At 41.9% G+C, this 22,788-nt stretch overlaps 2 protein-coding genes across 5 annotated transcripts in view; one reads left to right on the plus strand and one right to left on the minus strand.

The window, feature by feature from the left end:
• Positions 1-479: 479 nt before the first annotated feature.
• On the plus strand, positions 480-18,410 carry LOC311039087 (extracellular calcium-sensing receptor-like; the record flags this gene model as incomplete). Its single annotated transcript, XM_084048729.1, has 12 exons — positions 480-746; positions 1,576-1,662; positions 4,376-4,651; positions 5,280-5,486; positions 12,771-12,942; positions 13,447-13,552; positions 13,879-13,945; positions 14,099-14,173; positions 15,064-15,339; positions 16,252-16,479; positions 16,745-16,868; positions 17,497-18,410. The coding sequence occupies 12 exons, from the start codon at positions 480-482 to the stop codon at positions 18,408-18,410; spliced, it is 2,799 nt and encodes a 932-aa protein (XP_083904855.1).
• A 2,984-nt stretch (positions 18,411-21,394) lies between these two features.
• The window catches only part of LOC311041590 (uncharacterized protein), a 123,260-nt gene continuing 121,866 nt past the window's right edge, over positions 21,395-22,788 (minus strand). For all 4 annotated transcript variants that reach the window (XM_084052038.1, XM_084052037.1, XM_084052036.1 and 1 more), the window contains one exon: positions 21,395-21,889. In XM_084052038.1, the coding sequence (XP_083908164.1) occupies positions 21,573-21,889 (317 nt within the window). In that variant the 3' untranslated portion in view covers positions 21,395-21,572. The remainder of the gene's footprint in view (positions 21,890-22,788) is intronic.

Below are 22,788 nucleotides of genomic sequence, written 5' to 3' on the forward strand. Positions count from 1 at the left end.
GTACCTTAAGTATATTTTGAAAATAGCAGATCTACAAGCACACAACGCGTCGCGCTGTGACGCGTTGTGTGCTTGTAGATCGGCTATTTTCAAACAGCCTAGGTATAAAATAGGGCTAAAGTGGTTCATGTATGTTTCATAATGTAATAATTTATATCTGAAAAGTAACTAGTAACTGAAGTTTTCAAATAATTGTAGTGGAATAAGTACAATATTTGCCTCCGAGATGTAGTGGAGTAGAAGTAAAAGTACTGAAAATTGGAAATACTCCAGTAAAGTACAAATACCTAAACATGTTACTTAAGTACAGTACTTAAGTAAATGTACTTAGTTACTTTACACCACTGTGAGTAGACCGACCCTCTGGGTCTGGCAAAAACGGACCAAACGAACTAAACTATAATGAAAAATCTAAAAACTACAATAACCTTGGTGCGCGTTGTAGTTTTTTCGTCCCAGGGTTCCGCTGGGCTCGCACCATGGCCTTCACCGTCAACGAGATCAACAGGAACCCCCGGCTGCTGCCCGGGGTGACGCTGGGCTTCAGCATCCACGAGACCTGCAGCGTGCTGGGGGTGGGCTTCCGCTCGGCGCTCTCATTGGTCAGCGGGAGAGAGGAGAGCTTCCGGTTGGAGGAGAGCAGCTGCGCCGACTCGCCTCCCCCGGTGCTCGGCATCGTGGGCGAGGGAACCTCCGCCAACTCCATCGCCCTCTCCAGTGTGTTGGGCCTGTTCAGAATGCCCATGGTGAGTGTACTACTATGAGACCCCTTACCCCACAATATATGTTCGGTTATTTACTGTATTTACAAACCTCTTATGTCAATATTTGATTATTATTTAAAAAAAAACAATATTTTAAAATAGTGAAAATAGCAGATCTACAAGCTCACAACGCGTTTTCAAATGATTTTTATACATTTGAAAACTTGTCAAATGGGACATTCTGCATAAGGAGCACTTTTACTTTTGGTACTTTAAGTACATTTAGACGTCAATACTTTTGTACTTTTACGTAGTAAAAGTAAATTCTGTATACCAGGCTCTTACTTGTAACAGAGTATTTCTGCGGTATTGATGCTTAAACTTGTGAAATGGGGACATTCATTCATGCACAATGAGTAGGCTACTTCTACTGTTGGTACTCTAAGTACATTTTGATGCCCATACTTTTTATTTATGTTTGCGAACGCGGAAGGAGCCTCCGCCCAAGTGGAGCTTACTATGAAAGTCTGCTCGGCTTGTGTGTGTGTGTGTGTGTGTGTGTCTGTCTGTCTGTGTGCAGTGCACTGCCTGGGTGCGGCCGACAGAGTGCGCCAGAGTGCAGCTACAGTCAAAACACAAACACCCACACACCCACACACACATATACACACACACACACACACACACACACACACACACACACACACACAAAGTCCGTAAATACATAATATTTTCCAGCTGCGTTCGCTTCCAGCGTTCGCGCGTCTTGTATTATACATCTACATTGCAGTATTGATACTCTGTCTGTCTGTCTGTCTGTCTGTCTGTCTGTCTGTCTGTCTGTCTGTCTGACCTGTCTGTCATTTTACAGGTCAGTTACTACGCCACCTGTGCCTGTCTGAGTGACCAGGATAAATACCCTTCATTCTTTAGAACTATTCCTAGTGATGCCTTCCAGGTCAACCTCTACTACACAACACTACACAACACAACACACATACAACACATCACTACGCACAACACATATGTTGCCATGTCTGCTTATTATAAGTGATGCCTTTCAGGTAAACCACTACACACAACACTTCTGTTGCTATGAAGCACAATTGCCATTGTTAAGGATATCTGAATGAGTCTTAATCCTTCAGAACTGTCATTTCTGTATCAGTGTTGCAGTTGAGAGTAGGCTTGGAGCCTATAGTGAGCAGTTTGCAGTTCATGCTGAGATACATGTGTTCTTGTCAATATAAATAGGTGTCAGAGCAGCTTAAAGACAATGAACCATACTGAGAAAGACTGAGAGACTCTTCTGAGGGTTGGTTTGGACCGATTTGTCTTCATTGTTGCAACAATTATGATACAAATCATTCATGTTTTAAGATATAGTTTTGTGTGTCCTTGTTTCTGAATTTTTGTTTCTGAGGTTGTGCCGAGAGATTTCCACGACAATTATAAGCATCTTTGGGCTTGTTTTTCTGTAAAGGTGCTTGTAAATATATATATATATATATATATATATATATATATATATATATATATATATATATATATATATATATATACACAAATAATCTATATATCTATTTATCTATCTATCTAGCTTGTAGATCTGCTATTTTCATTAGCCGATGTATTAGGTTTAAAGTGCTCACGTAGCCCATAGTCCCTTCTTTTGTGCTTGTTTTCATAGACCTGGCTGCTTATTTATCTCACACAATCTGGCAACAGTGCTGTGACTACTGTCAAGTAGGGTAAGTTCCACATGCTTGACAAATAGCTCCCTCTAGGGAGTGTTGCGAGGTGTTGCACGGCACACAAAATAATGATGAGATCTTTTCCTTTAGAGAGTCACTCATTTACCTCTATGTGAATAATCTGGCCTAAGAACTCATATCCTGGCTACTATGCAGATATATCTTGGTCACTAGTTTGCTTGTTTGTTTGTTTTTTCTACCATAAAATGAATGTTATTTAGATTTTAGACAGATGCTACAGTAGGTTAATTGTTTACCCGGTATCCCATTCTAGGCCCTAAACCAGGGGTTCAACAGGGGGTCCGGGACCCCTAGGGGGTCCTCAGAGTTACTACAGGGGGTTCCGCCAAATCTTTGTGTGATATGATTTTTTCCTTTTACATTAACCACTTCAACCCTAGCATCCCTTTTCTGAGGAGAACTTTAGCCACAAATAGCAGATCTACAAGCTCACAACGCCTCGCGCTGCGAGGCGTTGTGGGCGTATAGATCGGCTATTTTTGGCAAAGAGTTATAGCAAAAGTTTATCTGAAACACATTTTTTTTACAACACAGAGGGGGTCCCTGTTTCATCTCTCTCTCAGCTAGGGGGTCCTTGGTCTGAAAACGTTGAAGACCCCTGCCCTAAACGGTTCTCTTTGCACCATATTTATGTGATTGGCAATCCACAGAGCGCTGCCCTGTAGGTGGCGCCGCCATTGCTGCGGTGTCAAACTCAGTCAGCTGCTGCTGAGGTTCTGTCTGTGTGTTGACGTTACTCTTTACCTGCTTGGCTGTTGGAGCAGACATAAACTACACAGGTTCATCCAGATTTTCTGTACCTCTTTGTAAAGTTAGTGTTAGTAAAGGTTAGTAAAAAGCAGGTAAAAGAGTAACGTGAGCAGTCAGTGACAGCAGCTGACTGACACCACGCAGCAGCAGCTGACCAAGTCTGACACCGCAGCAATGGCGGCGCCCCCTACAGGGCAGCGCTCCGTGGATTTGTGTATTGAGACACTGCTCTGGTTAAGTGCGTCTGTACATTGACTGCCAATCGTGTATCTACGTAAAGTGGTGTTTTTCTTTTTCTCGAAATGAACAAAAAGTGCACTTTCTGAAATTTTTGATCCACTTCCGTTTCCGGTAGCACCACCGGAAACGGAATTATTCGGGTTCCGTTTTTTTCTCCGATTGTATCCGCTTCCTGTCTGGGATCCTGTCTAAAAGTCGATTTTCTCGGTTGTTGTTTTTGCCCTCGCTGATCACTGTCTAGCGTTCACCGCTGTAGCTTCAAGATGGCGGATCGCAAATGGAAGCGGTCTTCACTGCTCGTTTCACACAGATCCCCTGTTTGTTTAGAACCAAATGAACGCGCACTTTTAACGTTTTTAGCGAGGTCTGTGAAAACATGAAAAAAATAAAAAACAATAAAACGTTGGCACTGGTAAGTACATTATATTATGATATTAAACTCTGGCATGAAATGTAGTTCACCCAAAGAATGACTTATTTTCTATCAATTACACACCTCACCTCATGAAGCCTTGAATCCATGGAGATTGTTTTGTGTTTTTGTCTCATTTCTGAGACAATAATTTGATGACCTGACGGAGACTCAAAGAGTCTCCTTCTGAACGATGACCCGGTCATCAAATGATATTGGCTCAGGAATGCGACAAAAACTAAATAAATCTCTTCTCCTGTATGTGTCTGTGCTTCTTGTTCGTGTAGATGTTTATATTATATCTCTGAGTACTTTGCAATTGATAGAAAATAAGTACTTTATTGGGGGGTGAACAACACCTTTAAATGCCCTTAAATTATAAACTGCATCCTTCCCTTGTCTCTATCCTATATCAGGTGATCTTGTCTCTATCCTATATCAGGTGATCTTGTCTCTATCCTATATCAGGTGATCTTGTCTCTATCCTATATCAGGTGCGAGCGATGCTCCAGATCATGCGACGGTTTGGATGGACGTGGGTCGGCCTGGTGATCATCGACAACGACTACGGACACAACGCGGCGCGGTCCTTCCAGACGGACCTGGTCCGCTCCGGTCTGGGCTGCCTGGCCTACGTACTGGTGGTCCCCAGGGACCCCCAGGGGGCAGAACTCCAGAGGATAGTCTCCGTGATGAAGACCTCCTCGGCTCGGGTGGTCGTTGGGTTCGCCTATCGGAGCCTCATGGTTAAACTGATGGAGGAGGTTTGGGTTTGTTGTTTTTAAACAGTGGTGTAAAGTAACTGAGTACATTTACTCAAGTAGGCTACTGTACTTCAGTACAATTTTGAGGTATTTTATTTTTTATTTTACTGGAGTATTTCCAGTTTTAAGTACTTTTACTTCTACTCCACTACTGTACATCTCAGAGGCACATATTGTACTTTTACTCCACTACAATTATTTGACAACTTTAGTTACTAGTTACTTTGCAGATATACATGATTATATCGTAAAACATGCATTAACCACTTTAGCCCATTTTATACATAGGCTATTTGAACCGCCGGAGTCCCTCAGGGCTCAATACTAGTGTCTTTTGTGTTTTCTGTTATTGTGGGGAAAGCTTTTGCTGAAAGAAAGTACGTCCAAAAAAAGTTGCGTACGTCCAGTACGCTGCAAGGCTTTCATCCGACATTAACCATGATCATTTCTATCGTATGTGTCCAAAACTGTTACTTTTCAGAATTCAAATTCTGCTGCTTTTGATACTGTTGTGTGGCGCTGTAGTATGACCTAGCAGGACGTTCATTTACGGGGGAAAAAACACACAAAACGTTAGAACATGGAGATAAGAGGTTTCTGCCCGACAACAGTATTATGTTGTTAAACCAAACAGGTGGTCAGGCAGAATGTGACTGGTCTACAGTGGATGGCCAGTGAGTCGTGGGCTACGTACGCTGGCCTGCAGACGGCCGGCTTCATGCCCTTCCTCAGAGGAACGCTGGGCATCGCCATCCGGCGAGGAGAGATCCCAGGACTCAAGGACTTCCTGTTGGAAACACATCCCGACAACGACCCCGACAACAGCCACGACAAGAGCGTGGTGAGTGTTTTTGTTTGACTTCTTTGACCTTTATTATTCATTCAGGGAAGACCGTTGAGAGTCAGCTTTAAGATGCTTCAAACAGAGTTCTGTTTTAAAACAATTCACATTGTGTTGTATCCATGCTTAAACGTAGGCTAAGTGATTTTCTTTGGTTAAAATAAGACTTGAATAGCTGTGCTGTCATCACCAAGCATGCTTGAGCTCAGCTATACAGCCAGCTAAACTCTCATCCACCTAAGAACAGCCAGAGACGAGTTGAATCCAATTCTGATAATTCTTTATGTAGAAAAAGTGTAAAACTGCAAAACAGATACAAAACAATAATCATTCTTACTAGAATACAGTGAATGACCTAATACAGTGAATGAGCTAATGACCTAATACAAAGCCTTTGGGGCGGCCATAGCTGAGTGGTTAGTGAGCCCGCCTAGGGAGCCCGAGGCCCTGGTTGCCCCAGGTTCGATTCCAGGCCAGGCCAGCATATGTTGATGAAATGAAATTTGTCCCTGAGCAAGACTCTTAACCCCTAATTGCTCACAGGTTCTCATTGGACACAAGACCGCAAGGACTTTCATGAACTACCTGTTAAAAGGAATTATCCTTATCCTGTGATCACAGGATTCAACAATGTACATTAAGTATGCATATAAGCATTTTAACACTATTTTCCCAACAGGGTTCTCTTGGTAAGTATCTTTTGTATACATCACAAAACAGGCATAGCAGAAATAAACTATTACTAGAATGGGGAAGTATCAAGGTAGGTATGTATTAGAACTAGAGGAGTATGAACAGAGTAAACAATCACTCAATGCACATTTAAATTGCAGATGTACAAATATGAAATAATATCATGTCACAAGGTTAACATTGATCACATCATGTATTACTTACAGATGATGCCTTTTTGAGGGCAAAACATGAAGGATGGAGCTGGATTGTAAACATATGTAAACATCACACAATTCTCCAGTAAACTCAGCTTCCTGTTTAGCTTGTCTGAAAGTCCTTCAACTATATGTTTCCCCAAAATAAGGTTCCTACCTACAAAGGTTCCTATGAACAACATTTCCAAGCCACCACTAGGTGTCACTGTTTTCGTTCCACTACAATAGCTCTATATTGTGATAGTACTCATTGCTATAGAGTGTTTGTTCAGTAACAGTGTTAAATAGATCTATATTGTGATAGTATTCATTACTAAAGAGTGTTTGTTCAGTAACAGGAGTCTCTTTATTTAACAGAACATTTATTTTCAAGTCGGCATGCCAATTTTATCCAATCAGGTTGGAGAACTCAGTCAGGATACAGATTAAACAAAGTGAAATTGGAAGTGATGACATAAAGAAATGATGAGCAGATACAAAATTGTAACTGGAACACTATAAATAATAAATACATTATTTATAGTGTGTTATAAATAAAGCCGATAAATGGGTACCCTCTCCTGATTGGCTGAAATGTTGTCACCTACCTGAAAATGTATTTTCTGTTTATTAAAGATCTAGAGAGACATGGAGACTCCTGTTACTGAACAAACACTCTATAGCAATGAGTACTATCACAATATAGAACTATTTAACACTGTTACTGAACAAACACTCTATAGCAATGAGTACTATCACAATATAGAGCTATTTAACACTGTTACTGAACAAACACTCTATAGTAATGAGTACTATCACAATATAGAACTTTTTAACACTGTTACTGAACAAACACTCTGAGCAATGATTACTATCACAATATAATGCTTTAACTTGTTAATAAAAAACGTTTTGGTTTTAACTAGGGCTGGGACTCGATTAAAAAAATTAATCTAATTAATTAGAGGCTTTGTAATTAATTAATCTAAATTAATCTATTTTAATCGCATATCAATATTTGACCTGAGAACAGCGAGAACCATTTTTTTTCAAGTGGATTTTGGTACACGAGTGAATCAATGAATAGTGAGTACATAAGCTTAGGCAACAAAACATTGTTTATTTTTTTTTTATCAAGGTGGTACTTAACCAAACCAACAGATCAGTGCAATTATTGCCATAAAGTGCAGCAACTTTAGGATACATTGAAGAGATTCAGGTAGCCTATATACATTCAAGGACCTTCTGTAAACTCAACACTTCCAACCTGTTTTTTTTTTCTTTTTTAAGTAAAGCACAATACTTTCAAGTAAATCACAACAGTGGAAACCCTGACCATTAGAAAACATCTCTCTGTTGCTTCAGAGGGCATAACAGTCTTTGTTGATTTACCAACAGTCCAACAAATCTAATCAACTCAGAAACTCTCTGAATAAGGCCAGCATAATAAACAGTTCAACATAAAGTGCCATTTGTACCATTTAAATGGTAAAATAAAATAGAAAAGTGCCAGTGATTGACCTCAATCCCTCCTATTCCTCCAATATCCTGACAATATAGTGGAGGTGCTAAGCAACATTTGACTTCAAGTCATGATGCAAAGGTCCCCTTTGGTATGGAAGTACCTTAGGGCCATAGGAAAATAATTATCCAAAGAGACGAGTTAGATCACCCTTCTTTTTTTTTTTATAGGCGTTTTTAAAAATGGCCGCCGACAATTAACCACTATTACACCAGACCCCATATCTTTGCTTCTGTTAGAGCTATAATAATAATATTGGTGTCAAAGTGTACATTTTTGGGGTCAAGGAATTCAATTAAATAGGTTTCAATGCAAAAAAATGAATACTTCATTAATTGCCATGACAGCGGGGGGTAAAATATGCAAACTTCATTAAAAAAATACGTTTTAACAGGGTAACTTAACCCCTCCCCCTCTAAAACTTGTATTTACTTTTCCCTTTGTCATGGAAGTACCTTAGGGCCATAGGAAAAAAAATATCCAAAGAGACAAGTTTGATCACCCTTCATTTTCTTTATATAAGCGTTTTTAAAAAAAGGCTGACGACAATTAACCACTATTATACCAGACCCCATATCTTTGCTTCTGTTAGAGCTATAGTAATAATATTGGTGTCAAATTGTACATTTTTGGGGTTGAGGAATTCAATTAAATAGGTTTCAATGTAAAATACCCAATGCTTTACTAATTGCCATGACAGCGGGGGGTAAAATATGTAAATTTCATTTGAAGAATACGTTTTAACAGGGTAACTTACCCCCCCCTCCTCTAAAACTTTGATTTACTTTTCCCTTTGGTATAGAAGTACCTTAGAGCACTAAGAAAGAAATGATCCAAAGAGACAAATAAGATCACTCTTCATTTCTGAAATATATGCGTTTTTAAAAATGGCCGCCACCATTTGAAGTGATACAGCAGAACCCATATTTACTTCTGTTAAAGCTATAATGGTAAACATTTTTAGGGTCAAGGAATCCAATTAATTAGGTTTCAAGGCAAAACAAATCCCCAATAATTTTCTTACTACCATGACAATGGGGTTGTTGTGGTAATTTGAGTCTTGCACTTGCAAATAACCAGTTCTGGCAAGTCCCTTGAAATAATTGAAATTGAAGCCATTCATCAAAGGGCAAAAGGAAGAGGGGGCTCGACTCATCATCGCTCATAAGCCTTCATCACAAGTACAGAGCAGCTACAGACACCTGATGCATGTACCAGGTTCTGCAGATGTGGTCAACACCAATGAAAGACTGAGCTTTGCCACTAGTTGAATTACCACTATTGGTGAGAGCTGTAGTCCATCCACTGCCATTCATCCAGCCAGTCTCCAGACACACTCCAGAGCATCTTTTTTGGCAAGTGTGAATAGGGGTTGATCAGCTAACATGACTGGTGTCTGACCTGGATTTAGGTAGTTGATTGCTTGAAGGAGGACATTCATTGCATGCCAAGCCAAGCCATAGTGGGACTGGTAGGAGACTCTGTGAACAGTGGCAGTATATGATCTGGATGGGGGGGCTGAACAAGGCTCTGCAATGCTTGCATAATATGCACCCCATGAGATCCATTCTTCATCCTCAAGGTTGTCTTTCCCCACAAGGTGTCGGTGACTCTCTCCAACCACTGGGAGCCTTCTTCAAGTATGTTGCTGAGAGGACAAGAGGCTGGTTGAGGATGACTGTTTGTATTAAGAGCAGGAACATCAGTTTGGAGTGAAACATCCAGATCCATTGTTGTGTAGAAAGCTGGAAAGGATTGTACATGCTTCTTCCCCATCTTAGCTGGAACTAGGATGTTAGTGAGATTGGCTGTTTGTTGGTCATCTGACGGGAAGTGCTGCTGAATGCTTATTCATGTCCCGTGGAGGGCTGATTTTGCTGTTGTTGACGATGGGTTGAGGTCAATGTTGTCAAAACCACCATTAGTGAAGACACCCTTAACTGCCTGAGGTGGGACCACCACACCAATCTGCTCCCACTGATTGATCACTGTACTCAATGTTTTCAAGTGATCACATGATACACCATACCTCGCTTATGCATGGTATCCACCTGGTGTTTACTGCCAGTATGCAGGTGCAGATTCATTGCCAGATACAGTGAAGCTGTGGTTCCCTTTCTCTTATGTGACAACTAACACTACGGACATTTCTTGGATCTGCATTTCACAGAGTTGTAAATGATTTGCTGCCCAATTGATGTAGCAACCTGGCACTTCTCTGGTTCAGGGGCTGTCTGGTCAATACCTTATCCATCCAGAAGCATCTTTAGGAACAATTGCAGCAGGGGAGGGATTGAATCAGGAGGCTGTGAAGGAACCTGTAAATTATTGTTTCATCGGAAGATATTCTTCCCGGAGGATTTTAGCTGCTCTGAAGATGATGGAGACATCAGTAAATGTGTTGCTTTTCATGCCAACAACAGCTTTCAGGTCATCATCAAACAACATAACAGGGACCAGCCACGATCTAGTCGCACAGATCTGATGTCAATATCCTCTCGAAGGCGCGTGGTGTTACATTTAATAATAATTGATTGACTATTCATTGAGGACATGTGCTCTGATGACCTGTGTTGCCTTATTTTCTGTCGTGTCACAACGGTGGTTTCTGCTTTTCTATAGATCCTAGTCAGGCATGCACGATGATGCACTGCCTCCATAGCTACCATGTCACCAGCAGCTTGTTTAGCTAACAGACACTTGTCACCCAGCACCTGAGCATATTATTTCACTTTTCAGGGTGGGAGCCGTCCTTAGTTCCTTTCTGTTGCCAACTTCACCACAGAAGAAACACGGTGTGGTTTATTCACATGAGGATGATGATGAGCATGAGAGTATAGCCTGTGCAGTGAACTTGCCACCACCATTCATGCACTGTGTTTTTACTGGGCTCACAGACTCTTCATGTCTTCTTCTTGCTCTGTCCACTTTTTGATCAATAATGGCACAGTTAACATAAAAAACATTCTGTATTCAATGAGAAAGTAATACAAACCTCAAATTGAACCTCAAAGTGTCTCAGATTTTCTGTCACCTCTGATTTAATCACATTGTCGCAGTCCCTTGTGCAGAATTTATGTTTTGTGACAGCAACAGGTGTAACTCTCAGGTGATAGCAGTCAGACATATACACTTACAGTCAGACAGACACTTATCTCTCAAGACAGATTCAGAGCTCTGCAGCTGAATCTGTCGGGAGCTCCTGATACAACGTGTATAGTTAGGAATGTTAGGAATGTAAACAAAGACACGTAGACCGGAAGTGGAGGGCTGAGGGCGGACCTAATGGCCACCATCCTGTTATCCACATTCTATTGGGAGGTCCCCCCCAGAGTCAAATCTTAAGGAAAAAAATAGCAGAGGGTGCTGTTTTTTCCTTTTTTTGACTGGGTTCCTAGATTGGACAGACACACATAGAGCATATGGCATGTGCATAAGAGGTTGTACTTCTTAAAGTTTTTTTTATAGGGGGAACATTTTAATGTCACTTATTTTGTTGATGAAATGTGCATATTTTACCCCCATTGTGAGGGTAATGAGAAAACTATTGGGTTTTTTAGTCTTGGAACCTATGTAATTGTATTCCTTGGCTCCAGAAATGTACACTTTGACACCAATATTATCATCATAGCCCTAACAGAAGCAAAGATATGGGCTATGCTGTATTGCTGTAAATGGTGGCGGCCATTTTTTTAAACACAAATACTTTAGAAATGACGTCTTATCTAGTTTGTGTCTTTGGATAATTTATTTCCTATTCCCCTAAGGTACTTCCATGCCAAAGGGAAAACTAAATTAAAGTTTTAGAGGGGAAATAAATGGAAAGTTACCCGTTATTTACGTATTTTTCTAATAAAATGTGCATATTTTATCCCTGTTTTCAATGGCAATAAGAAAATGATTGGGTTTTTTGCCTGGAAACCTATTGAATTGGATTATTTGACCCCAAAAATGTACACTTTGACACCAATAATATTATTATAGCTTTAACAGAAGCAAAGATATTGGTTCTGCTGTATTGCTGTAAATGGTGGCGGACATTTTTTAAAACATGTATATTTCAGAAATGAAGGGTGATCTAACTCGTCTCTTTGGATAAATGTTTTCCTATGGTCCTAAGGTACTTCCATGCCAAAGGGGAAACTAAATTAAGGTTTTAGAGTGGGGGAAAATGGAAAGTTACCCTGTTAAAACAACATTTTCCAATTAAATTAGCATATTTTAGCCCTGTTTTCATGGCATTGAGAAAATGATTATTATTTTTTTGCCTTGAAACCTATTGAATTGGATTACTTGACCCCAAAGATGTACACTTTGACACCAATATTATTGTTATAGCTTTAACAGAAGCAAATATATTGTTTTTGCTGTATTGCTGTAAATGGTGGCGGCCATTTTTTAAAACATGTATATTTCAGAAATGAAGGGTGATCTAACTCGTCTCTTTGGATAAATGTTTTCCTATGGCCCTCAGGTACTTCCATACCAAAGGGGACCTTTGCATCATGACTTGAAGTCAGCAGCCTATTTTTGGGTCCTAACACCTCCACTAATATCTCTGTTGCAAAACATAGCCCATAACCGATCAACATTTTAGTGACAACAAGCCCATTGGCCTCAGGATACCTCTCGGCCTACTACTACTTCTGCTTCTTCTCTTTCAGCCAGTTGCTGAGACAAACTAGCCTGTTCACATTTTCAGAGCTCAAGGCTGCCCTTTTCTTTTGAACAATGTTACCTGCCAGTGAGAAAAGTCTCTCACAAGGGACAGAAGTGGCAGGGCTGCCCAGATACTTGCGTGCCAGGGTAGAAAGCTGTGGATGGGCCCCTGCATGAGTGGACCACCAGTGCAGTGGGCAGTCTGTCTCACTGATGGTGGGCTCTGCTCTGTAGCGTCTCAGAGCCATGTTGGGCAGCTCTTCATCCTCTGATTCAGAGTCTGAATTAAACAGCAGGAGGCTCCTCTTCCTTGCTGGCTCCTCTGTGGGTTCTGGAGTGGCTCTGCCGGGTTCTTCTCGCAACAGTGCGTCAACGCTGGTCCACACCCCTTCTCGCTCTCCTCTTGGTAGACACTTTAGGTCCTTAAAGCGCGGGTCGAGTGCTGTAGCCATCGTGAGCCATCCATGGTTGAGTGTATCTTTGTGTTGAGACAGGTCCTTTGTGAAGGCAGCCTTGAACCTCACCACGTAGGCTGGGTCGTCATCTGAGACCTCCATGATGTGGGTCAGGTGGCGGAGAGAAGGTAACACCACAGAGCATGAGACATAAGTCTCACCCCCAAGGAGCTCAGTCACGTACCTGCAGTGGATAGTTTAGGAAAGTGATTTAATTATTGGACCAATTAATAGTAGATTCAAATTGCATATTAAAAAAAAAGTAGCAACTTTATAATATTCTGTAAAAGATCTGTAATTAATTGATCGAAATTAACGCGATAAAGTCCCGGCCCTAGTTTTAACCAAAACATATCACTTACCCTACCTTTACCTTTAAGTCTTCATTGTGTCTGTTCAGGTGAGGCAGTTTTGGGAGCACACCTTTGGGTGTAAATTTGCACCCCTTCCATCAGAGTGGGTGGATGCCGGTGGACGGGTGTGTTCTGGACAAGAGGACCTGAGGACAGCGGACACGGCCTTCCTGGACGTGTCCGACCTCAGACCAGACTACAACATATAGTGATATCGATATTCAGTACAAGCAATTTAATTTATATTGCACTATCACTATTCACAAAGCTTTTCAAGGGACAGTAACGTGTAATGAATCCCATTAATAAAACAGTTGGGTGTTTACCTGCATGGTTCAAGGAGGGTCTCGAGCCTCTGCAGTTTGTCCCACTCAACATGGCTAGCTTGTGCTTCTGTTTGGCTAGAGTAGCCTTCACAGCCTCTTGGTTCTTCAACAGACGAGAGATCATAAACAGTGTTGAATTCCACCTTGTGGACACGTCCTGTATCAGTGGCTCTTTTTCTTGTCCATTTTCTTTTTGCTCCTGGTGCAGTTCCTCTGTGTTTGAGGGGCTGTGTTTAAAGTGCCCCACTATCTTGCGACATTTTGCCAATGTGGCTGTAAACCCACTGTCACCAAGGCAAACAGTGATGGTCCTCTGCAATACGTGAGCAACACACGGCATGTGCTGGAATGTGAGCTTTCTCATTGCAGCAATCATGGTTCGGGCACTGTCTGTTCCAATTGTGATGACTTTTTGTGTGGCTTCCCAGGCCTCTGCCACAGATTCAAAATCCTCTGCCACGTTTTCAGCAAAGTGCCTGGTGGTGGTCTTCTGGATGGTCAAGGCAAATGACTGAAGACGCCACTTGGTGTCAATAAAGTGTGCCGTCACGCCGAGGTAATTTGCATTGCTTACCGAGGTCCAATGATCCCCAGTCAGAGCAACATATTCGGTTTCCTCCATTAAATTCTCCTTTGCTGTTTTTTCAGTCTCAGAAAGCTGCTGGATTCTTTTTGACATTGTCTTTCTGCATGGCAGCTCATATGTTGTGTCAGACGACGCAATCTGCAGCACCTTTTGCAGCCCTTGATCTTCTACCACCGCAAGTGGTCTACAGTCGACTGCAATCCAGTGAGCCAGAGAGTTTGTTATTTTTTCAGATGTGGACTTACTGATCCTGGCTCTGAAACTACTCATCTGGTCGAGTGTGGGTTGGGTGTGGGTCGTTGTACTCGGACTCGTTTTATTAACGTTACCTTCCACCCTAGCTGCAACATGTTTTGCATTAACGTGATACCTGAGGCTTGACAAGCTGCGGTGATATGCGAATTCTTTTTTGCATATTTTGCACACAACCGTGTTTTTATCCACGCTTCCATCCGTCCGTTTTTTAAAACAAAATTTCCCCTCCACGGGGCCAACCAAAGCAGTTTCATCGGCGTCTTCATTCATGTTTCACTTTCATGCACTGTGTTGACTGGGGGTTTGTTGTTGTGTGAGACCATGCACGTTCAGTTGGTGCACCGGGATAGACGGTCCGTCTGAAACTCGTCCCGTGAGAAACGTTCCGCGGTGAAAAAATAAGTGCGATTAAAATGCGTTAATTTTTTTAACGCGATATTTTTTCTGTAATTAATTGATCGAAATTAACGCGATAAAGTCCCGGCCCTAGTTTTAACCAAAACATATCACTTACCCTACCTTTACCTTTAAGTCTTCATTGTGTCTGTTCAGGTGAGGCAGTTTTGGGAGCACACCTTTGGGTGTAAATTTGCACCCCTTCCATCAGAGTGGGTGGATGCCGGTGGACGGGTGTGTTCTGGACAAGAGGACCTGAGGACAGCGGACACGGCCTTCCTGGACGTGTCCGACCTCAGACCAGACTACAACATATACAAGGCGGTGTATGCCCTGGCCCACGGCCTCCATGACATGCTGCAGTGTGTGCCAGGACGAGGGCCTTTCACCGGGCACAGCTGTGCCAGTCTGCAGGCAATACAGCCATGGCAGGTGTGATATTAATCCAATTCAATACAGCCATGGCAGGTGTGATATTAATCCAATTCAATACAGCCATGGCAGGTGTGAAATTAATTCAATTCAATACAGCCATGGCAGGTGTGATATTAATTCAATTCAATACAGCCATGGCAGGTGTGATATCAATTCAATACAGCCATGGCAGGTGTGATATGAATTCAATTCAATACAGACAGGGCAGGTGTGATATGCATTCAATTCAATACAGACAGGGCAGGTGTGATATGAATTCAATTCAATACAGACAGGGCAGGTGTGATATGAATTCATGGCAGGTGTCATATTAATTCAATTCAATACAGCCATGGCAGGTGTGATATTAATTCAATTCAATACAGCCATGGCAGGTGTGATATGAATTCAATTCAATACAGCCATGGCAGGTGTGATATTAATTCAATTCAATACAGCCATGGCAGGTGTGATATTAATCCAATTCAATACAGCCATGGCAGGTGTGATATTAATCCAATTCAATACAGCAATGGCAGGTGTGATATTAATCCAATTCAATACAGCCATGGCAGGTGTGATATTAATCCAATTCAATACAGCCATGGCAGGTGTGATATTAATTCAATTCAATACAGCCATGGTAGGTGTGATATTAATTCAATTCAATACAGCCATGGCAGGTGTGATATTAATTAAATTCAATACAGCCATGGCAGGTGTGATATTAATTCGATTCAATACAGCCATGGCAGGTGTGATATTAATTCAATTCAATACAGCCATGGCAGGTGTGATATTAATCCAATTCAATACAGCCATGGCAGGTGTGATATTAATCCAATTCAATACAGCCATGGCAGGTGTGATATCCCCTTTCATTGGCCAGAAAGTGTCTCTTGTTTCCATCATTCTGTCTTCCATGTCTAGCTGGTCTATTACCTGGAAAAGATCAACTTCACCACATCATTCGGCGATGACGTGTCGTTTGACGACAACGGTGACGCTTTGCCAATCTACGATGTCATGAACTGGGCGTGGCTTCCTGATGGAAGCACGAAGGTTCAGAATGTGGGCGTGGTCAAGACGTTAGCCTCCGGAGATGAAGAACTCATCCTCGATGAAGACTCCATCTTCTGGAGCTTTGAATCCACAAAGGTTCCTTCAGCTTCCTGTTAGAACTTCAGCTTTCTATTAGAACTCATGTTGAGCTTCAGCTTTCTATTAGAACTCATGTTGAGCTTCAGCTTTCTATTAGAACTCATGTTGAGCTTCAGCTCTCTATTAGAACTCATGTTGAGCTTCAGCTTTCTATTAGAACTCATGTTGAGCTTCAGCTCTCTATTAGAACTCATGTTGAGCTCATGATGGTAATTTAATTTAGTTTAAGACTGAAAGCGATCATTGTTCCTTTCCTCCGCAGCCTCCTCGGTCAGTGTGCAGTGAGAGCTGTTCTCCTGGAACCCGTGTGGCCAGAAGGAAAGGAGAACCTGTCTGCTGCTTTGACTGCATCGCTTGTTCTGAGGGAGAGATCAGCAACCAGACTGGTATAGCTTTACATTATGTACGTAGGAATCTTTAGAACATATATGGGCAAACTGGCGGCCCGGGGGCTACATGCGGCCCCCACCTTCACTTAATGCGGCCCGCAGGTTAATATCAGAATACTGATATATTATTGATTTCAGCTGTTATGATTCCAAACATGCAAACACGACCCACTTTAATTACTTCAGTCAAATTCTATTGTCTTTTTTTATGTCCAATGTGTTTGTATTTAAGTTCATAAAGTTAACATAAGTATAACTAAATGCATTTGAAATGAAATACAAATGTTACTTTTCAGGATTCCAATAAAAAAATAGCAAAAATAGCAGATCTACAAGCTCAAAACGCATCGCAACACGATGCGTTTTGAGCTTGTAGATCTGCTATTCTGTGTTGTTGTTACTTTTGCTGTTGTTACTTTTGTGTGACTGTGAATGGCATTAATTTACGAAGATAATTAATATACAGAGATAAGAGGTGTCTGCCCTCTGATGACAGTATATTATGCATTGTGTTCCTCTGGAGTGAGTGTGTAAATATAATGACCCTCTGCATCATCAGAGTTGCATCACCCCTGCTTTAGAATGATACTGTACGTGTCTGTCCCTTTACTGTCCTCTCTGTCAGACTCCACAGACTGTACCAGTTGTCCAGAGGACCTGTGGTCCGGCCCCCAGCGCGACCGCTGCGTCCCCAAGAGCGTGGAGTTCCTCTCCTACCACGAGGCCCTGGGCGTCTCCCTGACGACCATCTCGTTGCTAGGCGCGCTCGTCTGCGGCTTCGTCCTGGGGATCTTCGTCCGTCATCGAGACACGCCCATGGTGCGCGCCAACAACTCAGAGCTCAGCTTCCTCCTCTTGCTGTCGCTCAAACTGTGTTTCCTGTGTTCGCTGCTGTTCATCGGTCGCCCCAGGCTCTGGACGTGTCAGCTGAGGCACGCGGTGTTCGGGATCAGCTTCGTGCTGTGCGTCTCGTGCATCCTGGTGAAGACCATGGTGGTGCTGGCCGTGTTCAAGGCCTCCAAGCCCGGCGGCGCGGACATCGCGAGGTGGTTCGGCGCCGCGCAGCAGAGAGGAACCGTTCTGGCTCTTACGTCCGTCCAGGCGACGATCTGCACGGCCTGGCTCGCGTCCGCCTCGCCGAGCCCTCATAAGAACACGCAGTACCACGGTAACAAGATCGTCTACGAGTGCGCGGTGGGATCGACGGCTGGTTTCGCGGTGTTACTGGGCTATATCGGTTTGCTGGCTCTCCTCAGCTTCATCCTAGCGTTCATGGCGAGGAATCTCCCCGACAACTTCAACGAGGCCAAGCTGATCACGTTCAGCATGTTGATCTTCTGCGCCGTGTGGATAGCCTTCATCCCAGCGTATCTCAGCTCTCCAGGCAAATATGCAGACGTGGTGGAGGTGTTTGCTATTTTAGCGTCTAGTTTTGGCCTCTTGGTGGCGCTGTTTGGACCAAAGTGTTATATCATCATTTTGAAGCCCGAGAGAAACACTAAGAAGTCCATCATGGGTCGCGATGCCACCAAGACGTAGAAGCAGACATTTGGGTTGCCAGGTCATGTGCGCATATCCCCCCACGGATGCGTCGACCGGGTATGGACTAGTGTATTTAGTTTTAGCTTATTAGAGACACATACACAGGATGTACTTCAAGTTATGTAATACTGCATGCATATTCTGAATATTACTTATACTTAAATTGCATGCATTTCCAAGTGTGTATCAAGGCAGAAAAACTACTGTTGACTGAAACTAGAGCTCTACAGAGCAGAGAGTTAGTGTAGATTGACATCTAGTTGCTGAATGTTGTCATAACATGTTTATGTCAGGTTGTTGCTTCACATCCTGTGTTAGTTTAGCCGGTCAGACTAATGTCTAGATTACATAATATTGTCAGTCGATGAAATATAAATCAGGCATAAATTGACCAGGTTCTCTATTAAAATCAAGGGTACTATTATAAAGCTGTGTTGTTTGTTCAAACTGTAAAACTGTGGACACGTTTCAACGCTCAACTCAAAGGGGTATTATTGTATACTTTTATAAGTCGCTTTTATTCCCTTAATGCTTTTTCTCATTGTGTCCTACTGTATTGCTGCATAATTATTTTTTTTATTAGGGCCTTATTTAGACTATATGGTACACAGCACAGAATACAAGGTGCACATTGCATCAGGGGCGTCTTTCATAACAGCAGCACCTTTTTGTTTTGATTATTATTAGGATTCATCGAGAATTATGTACCTGAAAAGTTTTTCTGCCGTTTAGCACAAAATACAATTATGTTGAATGAATGAATAAACAAATACAAAAAATAGCAGATCTACAAGCTCACAACGCGATGCGACATGTTGATAGCTTGTGGATCTACAATTTTCAAAAGAACATCTTGGAAATGTTTTTTATACATTTTGATTAATTTTTGAAACTTTTTAACAACACATATCTGGTATGGCGGTCCCAGGTACAAAATATAATTACCAATAATTACAATCAACTGTACAGAAAAATCAGCCCAATAAAAAAAATAAGACACACACACACACACACACACACACACACACACACACACACACACACACACACACACACACACACACACACACACACAGTTGTGTCGTAATGCAATGCCCTGTGTACAGTAGGTACCAAAATCCCCAAAATGATCTAACGCGTTTTCAAAAGAATAGAGTCACTTCCAAAGAACATTTTCTTCATTTATTCAAACTAAAAATGTTTTTCCATAAAAAGGATGAAAACTAAATCAAACATAAACGTTAAGAAACATGTTTCTGGTCTACAGTATATCCTCAGAGATGTCTTTTCCTCTTGTACTGATTCAAGTCTCTGTGACCCTGATAGACTCCTTTTATACAGGACTATATTCATCAGAACAGCTGTTCTAAACAATCTCTTGATTACAGCAGAAAAACATGATGCACAGTTCAAATACTGGAGAAATATTTAAAGGAACATTTCACCCCCAAAATGACTAATTGTCTATGGATTAGTCCCCCCATGGAGACTTGAATTCATGGATATTTTTTAGTTTTTGTCTCATTCCTAATCCCAATAATTTGATGATAATAATAAAGATGCTAATGTATTCGGTAGGAGACACAAAGGAGACTCTTTGTGTCTCCTACCGGAGAGACTGCTGGTTATCAAATTATTGGTTTAGGAATGCGATAAAAACAAAAAAATCTCCCTGAATTCAATGCTTCATGGGGGGTGTAATTGATAGACAACTAGAAAAAGTGCTCCTCGGAGCACAGGTCTCCGCCAGGTCAGGTACGTTATTGGGGCCTCCTGGTGGCGCTATAATAGGCCAATGTGAAAAGGGTGCCATTTGTTCTAGGGCTTTTCACTGCAATCGGACACTGCATTCATGATTTGAGGCATTTTGTTCCAAAAATGTGTTTTGCTAAATTAGACCTGCTGGTGGCGCTATAACAGGCCAATGTGAAAAGGGTGGCATTTCCTTCCTCGGCCTAGTGGGAATGTACGTGTGAAATTTCACGGAAATCGCAAGCTGCGTTGATGGTTTGAGGCAGTTTGTTCAAAACAGACCAATCCTGCAAACTTTGGATGGCAACCTTAACCAATGAGGATGGAATATGGGAAATCGGACAGATCAGGGTTGATCACATGACTATAGAGATACTGTGTACCGATTTGCATGACGTTTGGTTAAAAACTGTAGGAGTAATGTGAAAAAATGGGTTTTGCACAAATCGGCCTCCTGGTGGCGCTATAACAGGCCCATGTGAAAGATTTGAGGCAGAGGTTCTGAATTGGCACCCAGGGAGTGTGTGTGCACAGTTTCGCAGCGACCGGGCCAATGGTGCCGGAGATTTGGTGGTAACACACGGACAGGACGGACGGACGGACACACAAACTAAACAGACGGACGGAGGGTAAAACATACTCTCTCGCCATGCCTTCGGCCTGGCGGAGACAATAAGTCATTGTTGGGGTGAACTAGTCCTTTAAACAAACACTGGTAAATACAAATGTACTATAATAAAACCTTATTATTACAAAACAAAATGACACAAATAATTCTCACAATACACACAGATCATATGTTTTCACAGACATGCTCCCACACCCTGTTCACTTAACATGTTTTAGTAAGTTTGTCATTTAGCATGATTATGAAATAATAATAATAATGATAAACTGTATTTGTAAAGCACCTTTCATGACATGAAATGCAGCTCAAAGTGCTTTACAGAGAAACAATACAATTACAACTCATTTAACAATAAAGCAAACAAGAAAAGAAAAAGCATAAAACAACATTAAAATAATAGCAAAAGGGGGGGAGAGAGAGAGAGAGAGAGAGAGAGGGGGGGAGAGAGAGAGAGAGAGAGAGAGGGGGGGAGAGAGAGAGAGAGAGAGAGAGAGGGGGGGAGAGAGAGAGAGAGAGAGAGAGAGGGGGGGAGAGAGAGAGAGAGAGAGAGAGAGGGGGGGAGAGAGAGAGAGAGAGAGAGAGAGAGGGGGGGGGAGAGAGAGAGAGAGAGAGGGGGGGGGGGTGAGTGAGAGCGATAGAGGGGTGAACGAGAGGGAGAGAGAGAGCACTATTTTAAAAGGATATCTATAGATCTATAGATCAGACAGACAGACAGACAGACAGACAGACAGACAGACAGACAGACAGACAGACAGTATAGATTAGTATCATTGTTGAAGTCATTGTTTGTTACCTGAACAGATCAGCTCCAGACTGGAGGAGTAAGTATCAGACCTCACTGCTCCTCTACACTCCCTCAGTGTAGATTCATCTCCAACACAGGAAGGTCTAATCATCCATATAGGTTGACGTGTAGAACCACGTCTCTCTGTAGAAACAGCAGAGCCACAGTCCAGTTGTCTACACACTACAGATGATGACTTCAGGTTCCAGCCGTAAGAACCATCCACTGGTCTCCACTCTCTCTGGCGTTTCATCTCCAGTCTACCAGCACAGTGACTGCTTCCTCCAGCCAACCTGATGACATCATCAGGCTCTGTACACAGACAATATTAAGCAGTTAGAACTGTATTGTCACTTTCTGCAAAAAACAGCAGATCTGTTTACTCTTACTCTGCTTACTTACTTAACCCTTTAAGACCGGGAAATTATCTCTGTGTCATTTTAACATTTCTTTGGCTATTCAAAAAATAGCAGATCTACAAGCTCATAGCGCGGCACCGAGTGCCGCGCTATGAGCTTGTGGATCTGCTATTTGTTTTTTAAACATGAAGATTTGTACAAATCTTTGTATATATAAATCTTTAAAGTGAACATTTTTTACACAACTCCTTGCTCAAACTTCATGTCTTTGTCCGAGGACCCCCATCTATAAATATTTTGTTCCAGGGACTCCCAGAAGCAAATATTTGAGTTAAAATGTATATATATATATATATTCAAAGATTTGACCAAATTTTCACAATACAAAAAAAAAGCTGATCAACAAGCTCATAGCGCGGCACTCGGTGCCGCACTATGAGCTTGTAGATTCTGCTATTTTGAATAGCCAAAGAAATCTAAAAATGGCAGATTATGTCCCAGTCTAAATGGGTTAAAGTAATGAGTTATTACACTAGGTCAAAGTCAACTAATGGGGAAATTAATGTTTTTTTTTACACCTAGAAATCACGTGCAGATAACCATATGTCCTTTCATGTCACAAGATGGTTAAATACAGCCTAATATTAAGAAATAGATGAGAAGAGGAGGAGAGACCACTATTGTCTACTGACAGAAGGGCTATAAATATTACTAATGTGTGTAAAGGAAGAATAGAACAGAGGATTGGAACAGAGATGAGCTCATGAGCACTGCCTGCTTCTGCCTATGATGTTTGTAACCTGACTGTACACACAAATTGTGTAGTTTGTCTTTTACCTGAGCAGGTGAGTC

The sequence above is a fragment of the Gymnoscopelus microlampas genome (genome assembly GCF_963454915.1).
Source record: "Gymnoscopelus microlampas genome assembly, chromosome: 3".
Taxonomy (NCBI): domain Eukaryota; kingdom Metazoa; phylum Chordata; class Actinopteri; order Myctophiformes; family Myctophidae; genus Gymnoscopelus; species Gymnoscopelus microlampas.